This window comes from Prunus dulcis, chromosome 1, assembly GCF_902201215.1.
Source record: "Prunus dulcis chromosome 1, ALMONDv2, whole genome shotgun sequence".
NCBI lineage: Eukaryota > Viridiplantae > Streptophyta > Magnoliopsida > Rosales > Rosaceae > Prunus > Prunus dulcis.
The window spans coordinates 40,265,417-40,278,433 of record NC_047650.1 but is presented as its reverse complement, the minus strand read 5'-3'; the positions used below and the strand labels follow the sequence as shown (position 1 = coordinate 40,278,433).

Genomic DNA, 13,017 nt, shown 5'->3' with positions numbered 1-13,017 from the left:
AGGAATTCTCTTCTCCATTTACCATATTAATCAAATTGTTTAGGGCTACAAATGGGCTCAATACATTAATTCAGACCATACAAAGCTTCATTCAGTTTCGTTTTTTGCAAAATGCCCCTCAATAAATAACGTAAGTTAGAATAATTTGACGGAAAATTGGGATTGTCCTTGAAGTGCTTCAAATCAAAAACTATAAGGGCAAAAGTGACTCAATTGAAACAACATAAAATTTAGTGGTAAAAGTGGTAAACCACAGGGACCAAATCCCTTCTTCTAATCCCTCCATCCAAATGTAACTTAATTAATGTGGAAAAAACTCAAGAAGAAATAGCGAAACCACACAAAAAAGAGGGATGTACTTGTTTTTGTAGTAGTATTTGTCAAACTAAAAAAAGAAGAAAAAGGAAACAAATCTAAGATTCCATTTGAATGGAGGTATTCCAAATTTATGGGTTTAGATGACATTTTAAGATAGAATTGTTTGTTTATCTTATAACAATCCAAGTATATATATTAATAAAAAAAACATGGATTTAGCAACGATTGTCCTTGGTTATAGTATGAAGTGTGTCATCATGTGTATTAATTCATATTATATATGTTGAAGAAAAATGTGAACATTCTAACATAATTTCATCACCATTAATTAAATAATAAGGTTTTATTATTTTAGGTTCAATCCATTCAAGATGCAATGTCTCTTAATTACAATTTCTTGGTTCAAGGGAACACTCTTTGATTCCATCATAAAAAAAATAGAACGTGTGTGTTTGGTTTTGCGGCTGCCCCTAGGTCGAACCTTAGGGTGCTTGCGTATCCCTTGCTAGAATCAAGCCACTCGTAGTTCAAAGAAATGCAATGAGTAAATAACTCATTGCAAGAAAAATTTGATTTGAATTGTATTGAGTGAATTTAGCTGAATAAACTAGGGGTTCAATTTTGAATTGTGTTTGAGGCTAATTTGGTTAAGAATAAACCAAGGATTCTATTTGGATTTAAGATTTGGGCGGTTGCATCTAGATTGAATCTCTAATTGCCTACGTACCATTTTAAATGGATCAAACCAACGTAGTTTGGAATTGATTTGTGTCGAGATGGATATTTGATTTGTGGGAATTTGGTTGTTGTAGCCAATGATTCAAATTTGGTTGCGGTTGCATCTATTGGGATGTAGACTGCCTACACACCCTTGATATAGGATCAAACCAACCTAGTGCGGAATTGCGATAAGTGAATGACTCATTGCACTTGGAAAAGTGTTTGAGCGAATTTGGTTAGGATAAACCAGAGATTCGAATTTGGTTGCGGTTGCATCTATTGGGATTGTAGACTGTCTACGTATCCTTAATGGGATCAAACCGACGTAGTTCCAAAATTTGAAAATTAATGGGTAAGTGTGGCCAACTAATTTAGAAATTGCATCTTTAAGACAATTTGGAGATTTTAAGATTTTCATAGGTAAATGACCCATGGAAAAATTGGATAGTTTTTGTACCATTTTTCTTATTGTCAATGCCCAAGAAAAAATAATAAGCAATTTTGATGAACCAACTAATTTTCTACAATCAACATTTGTATTTGGAAAAGTGTTTGGGCGAATTTGGTTAGGATAAATCAGGGATTCAAATTTGGTTGCAGTTGCATTTATTGGTATGGAAGACTACCTACGTACTTTGATGGGATCAAACCAACGTAGTTCCAACATTTGAAAATTAATGGATAAGTGTGGTCTACTAATTAAGAATTTGTGTTTGAGAGATTTGAATTTGATCTCATTGAAATTTGCATGGGTAGATGACCCATGAGAAAATATGAAATAGTTTTATACCATCTTTTCATTATCAATGTCAAAGAAAACTAATGGTCAAAATTTTGATAAACCCACTAATTTAATTTGATCATTGACAATTCTTTGCTTGCCATGAGGAGAAAATAATTCTTGACAATTTATTTGGTCGAAGTTTGAAACTAAGTGCCCATAATTTTTTTGACAAAAGTGCCCATAGTTTGAAACTAAGATATTTGATAATTAAGCCAATCCTGCAGAAAAGTGATGAGCACCATTTTTCCTTGCTGCCGACAACAACAGTAATTTGAACAAGTTGGACCATTTGAGCTTTGGTTTGAGAGTTTGGTCTTTGCATAGATCAGCATGCTGACCTCTTTAGCGGTCAATAATTCAAATAGAAATCTTAGGGCTTTTTTAATGCTTGTTTTGAGAATTTCTATCACAGACGAGAGGTTTCTCACCTATAAGGATTTCTCATCTTAAATAAATTTAAGGATTTCTCATCTAATAATGGATTTCGTATTCAATGATTTTTCAGGGTGACTTAGTGCTCATTTATAGATTTTGCATCCAAATAATTTTAGGGTTTCTCACCCATGGATTTTTGGCATGCTATGCCTAACCAAAAAAAAAAAAAAAAATTGGAGATGATAGAATAGCTGTAGTAATTTTTTTTCCTCTTCTTTCTACTGCCCTAATTTCTCTAGTAGCCTTTTTCTTTTATCTCTTGCCTCCTTTTCTCTTTTCTTTTTCTATTGTAGCCTTTTTATAGGCAACTGGATAAGACTCCCTTGGACAAACAACACTTTTGAATTTCAAATAAGTGCCGATAGGATTCAGCCTCATTTTTTGGTCTATTATCTTTTATAACCACCATTTTGAAACACAACACATATCCCTAAATTTTGGGAACACATGTTGGCTTATATTTACCATTTAATTTTTTAAAAAAATTATATAATTTACTTTGACCATTTTTTTTTAATCTTAACAATATATACTAGAAAAAGAACTAATATGTAAAATTTAGTTAAATCAATTTCGTAATCTATATATATTAAGTAAAAGATAGAGAATGGTGAAACATTCAAAATACCAAAAAATACCATTGGTTAATGCAAACATTAAAAATTAAAATTATTAATTAAATGAAGATAATATAGTCAATTTATATTTTAAAAAAATAAATTAAAAACAAAATCAGATAATGGGTCCTATTTTTATGGAATATAAATACCCATTTTATCTTTTCTTAATAGCTTTTTATCACAAAAGGTCCCTGAGGTTAACAAAACTATCAGATTGCGTCCTTTTTTTTTGGTGTCATTCGTGGTCCTCAACGTTAACATGGGTGCTCACAAATAGTCATTGTAATTAACTTCCGTCCAAAAATCTGTTAAATTGCTGACGTGGCATACATGTTGGACTCACATATCCAATGAAATGATGCCACATGGATTATATTAAAAATATATATTTCAAAAATAATTTTAAATTTATAAACCATAGAAAACTAATAATAAAATAAACCAAAATTATTACAAACCAAAAAAAAAACCACTAGCTCCATCGCATGCCTCTCTCTCTCACGTAACCCCAACCCCCAGTTCCCCCCTTCTCATGAAAATAATCAAGGACTATAGTTATGAATTGATGTTGATTTATTGATTCTTGATGATGAAGGAAAATATTATTATTTTTCCTTGAATTTGAATCATCAAACCGTCCAACCATAGGCATAGGCATATTAGCGGCGGTGGTTGGGGTGGGCAGATTAGCAGAGTCGATGAGGTGGGGGAAAATCTACGATATCTGGGTAAGGGAAGCGGGGCTGGAGTTGGGTCAGGGAGGGATGAGAGAGGCTGAGAGAGGGGCAGAGGGAGACCAGATAGAGGAGGAAGGAGGGGGAAGGGGTGTAGCGATGCTTGGGGGTGAGGTGCAATGGAGCTAGTAGTTTTTTATTTTTTGGGGTTTGTAATCATTTTGATTTCTTTTATTATTAGTTTGGGTTTTATGGTTTACAAATTTAAAATTATTTTTGAAATATATATTTATTGATATAATCCACGTGGTATCATTTCATTGGATATGTGTCTTATATATATGTCACGTCAACAATTTAACAGATTTTTAGACGGAAGCTAATGGCAATGACTATTTGTGAGCACCCGTGTTAACCTCGAGGACCACAAATGACACAAAAAAACAAGAAGGACTCAATATGATAGTTTCGTTAACCTTAGGGACATTTTGCAATAAAAAGCCTTTCTTAATTACTCTTTTAGGTAATTAACGACTTTTGACATTGGGCAACAACATCTAGTTGTTGGCGAATCCATGTTTTTTTAGGGTGTATATACGTCAAGATTTCAATAGGAAAGAAATCAAGAAAACAAGTGGATTTAAAATGATTCCATGGATATGGTCATTTCATATTCATTTCAAGTATACTATATGTAATTAATGTGGTTCTTGTTTTTATAGCAAATTTAGCTAGTTGTTAAATCCAAATCTCTTCTTTTAAATCCCTCCATCCAAATGCAACTTAATTAACATAAATATTAAAATAAAATAAATTTTTTTTATAAAAAGGGATGTACTTGGTTTTTGCACTCCTCTACGTTACCAATATTAATCAAATTGGTTAGGGCTACAAATGGACTCGATATAATTAAGAACCATATAAAGCCTCATTCAGTTTGGTGTTTGGTGAAACCCATTATTTACACCAAAAGCATGTAAGTGGAATTTACTAAAAAGAATATGTCTATGGTCTTCTATGGAAATAAATCAAAAAAGTTAAAGATGTTCATTGCTTTTACTTCTTTGTATTGAATATTGATGACCAATCTTTCATAGTGTTATGTTTTTTGTATTTGTCTTATTCTTTTTCAAATATTATTAACCCGAGCCAAATTTAAACTTAAGCCCGAACCAAGTCAACTTCGAGATATAAAAAAAATAATCAAACCAAACTAAATTATTATCCAACTCCTAACAGCTTTTCAGAATACTAAAAAAATTTCACTACCAAAAAAATAATAATAGGCATGGGGGAAAAACCGTTGCCTTTTACAGTAAAAAAAACTTATGCATTGTAACTTGTAAGGTGATGCTAATTAGGGATATAAAAGATATCGGAGAAAACTGATGCCTATTATAATAAATGACATGATCTCTTCGAATAAATTAATGCATTAATGATATTTATATTCATTTTCTTCAAAATAACATTGATTTCGATGCCTTAAAGAGAATCACATTATTTATTATATATTTCCCGTCTTTAAGGTGTTTAGCATCGGTTATTTTTTTTATTATGAAGTTTATCATGGTTATTTTTTTTATTATGAAGTTTATCATAGTTATTTTTCCCACATTGTAGTGTCTGGCTATCAGGGTCCAAAGTCATGTATAAAATCCTAGAACTCAGTCAAAATGATATTTCACAAGTAATAGAAAATCAAATTAGAAGATTGGACTAAACTGCAGTACATAGATAATTATTGTGATATTTAAAGCAAAGCAAACTTTATGCACCAGTTGTGAATGTGGAAATTTAATGCATAAAGGAACCTCCTTCAAATTTGAAACCCTCTAGTCAAAAGCAATTTCCTTTCCGGCATCATACCTCTGGAAAATTAAACAATAGTTGAGCACACAAAAAAAAGTAAATGTGAAGTCAGGCAAGATCAATAACAAATAGAAATAACAATTAATCATGTATATATACTACGAACAGAAGAAACCTGTAAGCTTACCATATCTACGTACGAAAACGTTTAAAACACTAGTATGAATTTAAGTCTAAAAATTAACAAATAGGAGGAAAAAGGCATAAAAATAAGGGATTCTAAATTTGTTTCCACCACTGATCACAAGAATGAAATTGGCATAAAACACAAAAATAAATAAGACATAAGAAAAAAAATCTATACTTAAATGTATAAATCCGGAGATTTGAAGAGCAACAATACTATATATCAGATCTCATCAAGCCTCTGCATTTAGAGAATGTCAATTTAGTTCTTGCAAGTTGCAAATATGCTCCAATCGATAGCTTTAATTTTAAATTCAAAATAGACTACAACAATATTGATTGTTATTGCAAGCTGAGGTTCTCAACTGAAATTGGTCAGGAACACCACATGTAACTTCAATCCCACATAGTAACATAGCAGTTCGCCTTATTTATGATACTATTCATATAATTGAGCAGGAAGGCGCGGCGTGACAACGACTTCAAGAAGGGAAGATTTATGGTTAGTCAACTCCATATTCTCACTCATGTCAACCGGCTCATCACTAGGGGTTGCAATTTCAAACCCATGAAGCAAAGAAGCAAGTGCCAACGGCATCATTTTCATGGCAAGTGATAACCCTGCACACATTCTTCTTCCACTGCTAAATGGTATCAACTCAAAATCCTGACCTCTAACATCAATGTTCTTGTGTGTTGTAAGAAATCGTTCGGGTCGAAACTCATTCGGTTCTGGCCACGTCTTTGGATCTAGTTGGATCTTTCCAATGTTGATGAAGACACGAGTCTTTGCTGGGATATGGTAGCCCCCTAAAATGCAATCTTCTGTGGACACATGGGCCAGTGGAACTGGTCCTGGAGGGTATAAACGCATTGTTTCTTTGAGAACCGCTTCGAGATAGACCAAGTTGTCGATGTCAGATTCCTTCACTTGCCTCTCTCTTCCAATAACTTGGTCTAATTCTTCTTGGGCCCTTTTTAGGGTTACAGGGTTGTTCAGAAGTAAAGACAGTGCCCATGACAATGTCCCTGTGGTTACATCTACACCTGCTAAGAGAATAGTCTGCGAAACAAGTACACAAAATTACATTGGGTAGATGAAGGCCTTAGATTTGCGTTATCCAAGGGTTGTTCAGAAATAATAAATAAAGAGCCAAGTGATGAATTTGGTATTAAAATGTGCACATACCATGGCGGTAGCTTTGTTGATGGTATCGGCATCATACTCCTTGGTAACTTTCAAATCATCATCAAGAAATGAAATCATGGTGTCCATGAAGTCACGGTCATCATCACCCTTCACCCCACCAGAAATCTTCCTCTTCTGCTTATGCTCATCTAGCCAAACTTGAAGCAGTTGATCTACCTCCTTTAATTTCTTCCTCATTGCCTTCTGAATCTGATGGCCACCCAAGTCCAACCATCTCAAGAAAGGAACCGCATCTGAAAGCACCACAGTCCCAAGCATATGAAGAACATCATGGAAAATCTTTCTCCCCATCAACTCTCCTGGCAAGGGGTTCTTTGCGTAATTTTTAGCTTCAGTACATCTTTGCCCTAATATCATCCTAAAAATCACATTCTCACTTATGTCACCAAACCATTCTTTCATTTCCACCACCACCTCATTTGAACCACCACTCTTCTTGTTCTTCGTCCACTGCTCGTATATTTCTCTGATTGATGTGCTCACTTCGGATTCTCTAACGTGTTTGAGCATCTCGATGCGATGGTTGGAGAAGAGCTCGTGCATGACCTTTTTCTTTATTTCGTGAAAGTAGCGGCCGTAGGTGCTGAATGCAAAGAAGGCATAGTTGTAGCCAAGGATTTCTGAGACTACCGATTGTACACGGCTAGAAAAGACTTTGTCATGTGTCTTTAAACACTCTTTGGCCATTTCCGAGCTGCTCACAACCACAGCTCTCTCCACTCCATACTTTATAGTGAAAATTGGTCCATATTTATCTGCCAATTTACCCAATGCCATATGGAGTGGTTCTGCAGGACTTTTAAATAAGCGGAGGTGGCCGATTATAGGCCATGCACCTCCAGCCAGTGGTGGTGATTTTCTGACTGCTCTTGGTTTCCAAAATCGGGAGCGGATAAATAGTGAAAAGGCAAATGTGACTACAACAAGAGCTACCAGAGATGATAGTTGGAGGTCCATGGTCATGTGGTCTGGGGAGATTTGATGTCTTTGTTGTTTCTTTTGTCTTCAGCTTTGCTTTGTTTTATAGTGCATATATATCTAAACGGTTCAGTCGCTATCCCTCTATTCGTTTGTCCATTATGCTGATACAGTGTTTCTAGCAAATATGGTAAACTACGTATTTGTTAAACAAAAAAGAAAGGAAAAAAATTCCGAGATTCCATTTGGACGAAGGTATTCCAAATCAATGGATTTAGACAATGCATGCACTGTGATTTTTGTTTTTAAAGCAAATTTAGCCTAGTTGTCAATCCCAAATTCTCTCTTTTAAATTGCTCCATCTAAATGTAGCTTAACGAATATGGAAAAATCTCAAGAAGAACAAAAAGAAAAGAGACCACACAAAAAAGAGGGATGTACTTGTTTTTTGCTCCTCTACATTTCCCATATTTGCAAGTATTTTTCAATGGCCTTAGGTAAAAAAGGAACAAAAACAAAAGGGGAAAGAAAGAAACTCAACAAAATTGAATTCTCTCTGCATATTAATCAAATTAGGTTATAGGACTGTAAATGGGCTCTACTCACTTCAAATTCAACTCGTTTTCTGCTCGCTCGAACTCTGTTCATAAAAGAAACAAGCTAAGCTCGACCAAAATATTATGCTTGTTAGAAAAACGTTAATCTTACATTAAAATAAGGGAACTGATTTTTCCACTTCGCTTGTCTCCACTTACATTCTCTTTGTTGGAAATTGTATGCCCTCTCACTCCTCTTTTGTCGACTTACACTCTCTTTTTTGTTAGAATAAAAAGTATTTTAAAAAAACAAAAGGGAGTGTAAGTGGACAAAAGAAAAGTAAAAAAAATCAACACCCTAAAATAAACATGTCATAAACAGTTAAACCCAACTGTTACCATGGTTTTTGCACCATAAAAGAATATTTGCCAATTATGAGGATTTTGATCTTTTTCTTCAACTAGTGTGTTAGAACCAGTACAGGGCGTCCAACTATAATCGCACGATAATCTAAATAATTAGGGATGTACCCACCACAATTTGTCTCAAACTGAGTTTTACATTCTTTCCACTAGTACGTATATTTCAAACCAACATCATGTGATGCATGCCGTATTTCCAATGTGATAATTACTCCCATGAACAAATTTATAGCGTATCGAACTCTCCAAATTAAAAATTCTCTCATAATTAGCACCTTTATTGTGACATCATTTATCCACATGCCTCTTTATGAACCCAAAAAAAAAAAAAAAGTCACTTGCAAAGGACTCACTAGTTGGTTGTGTGTGTGAATTTAGTATATTATCGCTTCTCTCAATAACAAAGGTCCTCACACCAAAAAAAAAAAATAATAATAATAATAATAAAATCACTAACTTTGCAGCCGGAGCAGTTCAACTTTTCTTCAAAATTATTTTCTTTTATAATATTAGGAATTAAGGCTTTCAGGTTGATGAGGGGATTAGTATTTCAGGATTTATATGAAAATATATTTAGGTTTGTTTTCAATTGGGATTTTCATGAATTATTGAACCAGTGATCAGAGGCGGATCCACTAAGGCGCAAGGAGGTGCAGCTGCACCTTCTTTCGTCGAAAAAATCATTGTAGGTGCTTCAAACTGCCCCTTTGCTGAACTGGTGTACAGATTACCTTATTTCCATTTTCAACATTTAAGTAAATGTCTTTGTCCTTTTACTTTAATTTATTTTTATATTACTCCATTTACTTAAGTTTACAATGTAAATAAGGAAGTACCCCCCCATTTGGATTCAAATAAAAATACTAGAAAATCAAATTCCTACCAAATCAAAATATGAAAAATCGGTTTTAGTGCAAAATACGATTTAGGCTAAAAATGATGGCTCATTAAGTCAATATATACTTCATACTAAAATCCCATAAAATCAAGTTTTCTTATTTGATGTGTAAGGAATAAAAGCCGCCAAAAATTATCTTGAGAAAATAATTATTCTGAAAAACCATTTTTCATACTTAATCAATTTTGCACCTCCGCTAAAAAATTTCTGAGTCCGCCACTGGCAGTGATCAAGGACAGACTCATAAGTGGAATAGGTTAAATTTACTTTACCTACACATCGGAGGAAATAAATAAATCAAACAAATATTATTGTTCTTAATTTGAGATAATAAAGAAATCATTAATCAACAACCCACAAAATATAATAAATTTATTACAAAGATTTTTACGTCGAAAAAAAAATTTCCACTGTTAAGATTAAAGATTTACTTGGTTGAATGATGCAGAAAGGACCTTCAAATAGAGTAGGTTTTAATTTGAGTGGGCCATGTTAGTATATATGTCCTATATAAGACTGCGGACAATTACATGCAAAATTATTTTGGAGGTTTATCATTTGATGACTACTCTTCACAATACATTTACTCTACAGATAGAGATGATGAAGATAGTGAAAAATTTGAACCTCATAAGAACTCTGTGTGGTACTAAGTCACTCATGTATAGTAAATCATTATATATATAATTGATTATGGTGAGTTTAATCTTCTTTCATTAATTACTACATATTTTCTACACTCACAGTATTTGTCAGCTCGCTATATAATCAACTTAAATCAGTTTACCCATCATGCAATGCATTTCCTTCCAATTTTTTGTGATAAACTAATAGATAATTGACTGAACAAACATCCTCCAAAGTTTCAATAAAAAATTTCAAGTTTTTCTTACAATTTCCATTTTTTTATTCAATTTTTATCGATATCGATAATATCCTGATATTTTCATCGAAATTTCCGTGTTTTTAGGCTACTGATATTTCACATACCATCGATATTTTAGACCTTGCCAACAAGAGAGAGAAAATGTTTGAGTTAAAGTGGGATGGAACCTCACATTAAACTCCCTCACCAAAATCCCCCTCATTATAGAAGCTAGCAGATAAGCTGGAAGAAATTTTCGCTTTAAAATAAAAACTCACCTAGGCTATAGTCCAGTTTAGTCTCTTCATAGGTCCATCCTAAAGGAACAACACACCCCTAAAACTCAAAAGCAAAATGCCAACTAAGAGAGAGAGAGAAAGAGAGAGAGCTCTAGGTTGGGGGAAAATCCTCGCATCTCGCCTGATCCTCGGTGTTCTCCGAGCTTTGGCAGATCTATGCCGATTCCTTTGGCAGATCTATTATCTTTACAACAAATTTGGATTGGCTTTGGATATCCCTCATCTTGAAGGGCTACTCTTTATGTTTTATTGTTTCATCATGGAGAAATTATATAATACTGCAGTAGTATGGCCACATGATACATCTTATATATGTCATAATATGGGTGAACGACTATCATGACCCAAACCTAAAATTCATTTTTCATCAATAATTTATTTTGAGGAAAGACAATTTTGCCCTTAGAATATTTTATTAAGGAAAAGTTGACTTTTTTACCCGAAAGGAATTTGACAATTCTATAGACACCATTGCGTAGAGCACGGTGAAATGAGTTCATAGACACGTAGTGGGCCCGAATCGGAGTTGTAACGGAGAGATATGGTCAAAAGAAACTTAGTGGCACAATCGTAAATATTTCGAAAAGGGATTTTATAAAAATCAGATTTTTCCTCTTCTCTCTATCTCTCTCTCTCTCTCTCCCTCCCGCGACCTCCCTCTCTCCCGCGTCGTCTCCTTCTTCACTTCGCAACTCAAACCACCGGCCACGGCTGTGGACGGGGCCGGTACCAAAATGACCGGGACGACGTTCTCTTCCAACCCCAGCCACCTCCTGCCTCCAGCCGCCGCGGTTTCGCCGGAAATTGGAGAAGAAGCGGCCGACGTCACCCGATCTTCACAGCCGCCGTCTCCCTCCTCCGGCCACCATTTTCGTCGACCCAGGTATGGATTTTGAACCTCTCGAGCTGTTCTAGCTGCCTGTTGGGTTGGAATTAATCAGTTCTCAGTGAAGCTATTAGATTTTTGAACTTGAAGTTTCAGTCGGTTTTCGGCCTCCGTGATCGGTCACTTCCGGTCAGTTTTTGGTGTAGGTCCAAGAACAAAAGTGGTTCCAAATATGGTGTTTTACCTAGGGTAGGAGTTTGGCGCCGTGGTTTTAAGTTTTTCCGGCGAGGTGTAATCGTTTTGGACACCCATCGCTGCCGGCGCGTGGGTGAGGGTAGTACAGTGGCACTGTGTCTTGTTGCGATCCTCAGGTTGTCCCGAGCGCGTAGGAATTCGCGGATCTCAATTTGGATACCGTTTGAGCCTCGAACGGATTTTTCATATTGTGCGATTTTTGGGTTCAATACTGCTGAGCCGTTGGATCATGCTCAATTTCAGATATGTTATTCTAGATAATTTAAGAATCCTGTAGGATTCAACGGATTGTGAATCGGAGTCCCGGATACTCCGAAATCGCGAACCCTGGGGCTATGGTTTAAAAATTATGCGATTACACGATCGTGGTCAATCCGATCGTCCGATTCAGACCAGACTAGCAGGACATGGTTACTTAAATGTGAGGAACCTATAGGAACTCTCAGATTGGTAATTGGAGGTCGTGGACCCCACGAGGTTCCGTATTGACCCATATGGCAGTTTATCGCTTAGTGAAATCTCGGGTCTTTTCAGACATGTCCAAACATCTGAAATACTTAAGTGGACAGAAAAATGACTTTAAAGTTAGTGCACGCATTTCTAGGAGCCGGGGGTCCGGGAATTAAATACTTATACCGAGCAGTTTATTTAATTAAATATTCATTGTGGTTTAATCAGGCACCCGGGGCCAGGCAGACTCGCAAGAGGGACCTTCAGGAGGTCTAGCTAGCTCGGACCAGGAGTGAGTGGACTTTTCTTTTATAAATGATTTTATGCAAATAAATTTTATTATTTGATCTTGAATAAGTTTTATTGACTATGAATTTCCTAGCATGATTTGTTGAATTTAAATATCCTTATTTATATGCTGCTTAGTTGAATGTGCTAAAGGGATATGGAAAGTAGAGATTGAGATTTCATCAGATAAAATGGCAGCATAGTTCCAGATTTAATAAAACTTCAGTTACTTATCAGAATTTTCAGAAATTTTATATTTTCTCAGAAATTTTATATTTTCTTAAACCACCGTGGATACCCTATTACAGAAACAGTTTGCTTTCAGTATATGTTGCCTTCGGATATGACGATATCCACAGACATCCAGTTTGCTTTCAGTTTTGTCAGTGCACTTGACATTTGCCTCACGAGTTTCGGGGACGTCCGGACCGTGAGAGCCAGGATTGCGGATCAGGCTGACTACGGTCCCCTGAATCCTGCTAGTTTGAGGCTCGGGTTGA

General features: G+C 35.3%; 1 protein-coding gene across 1 annotated transcript; it reads right to left on the bottom strand.

Moving 5' to 3' along the window:
- Positions 1-5,988: 5,988 nt before the first annotated feature.
- On the bottom strand, positions 5,989-7,716 carry LOC117616193 (cytochrome P450 82A3-like). The gene is made up of 2 exons (XM_034345435.1): positions 6,739-7,716; positions 5,989-6,612 (listed from the first exon to the last, which is right to left on the bottom strand). Exons 1-2 carry the CDS (start codon positions 7,714-7,716, stop codon positions 5,989-5,991), a joined length of 1,602 nt encoding a protein of 533 aa, XP_034201326.1.
- Positions 7,717-13,017: the final 5,301 nt, after the last annotated feature.

Excerpts from the sequence above, each read along its gene's own strand:
- LOC117616193 (XM_034345435.1), bottom strand. The coding sequence starts at position 7,716 with ATGGACCTCCAACTATCATCTCTGGTAGCTCTTGTTGTAGTCACATTT. Across the intron at positions 6,613-6,738 it reads TCAACAAAGCTACCGCCATG|ACTATTCTCTTAGCAGGTGT; the intron begins GTATGTGCACAT and ends CTTGTTTCGCAG.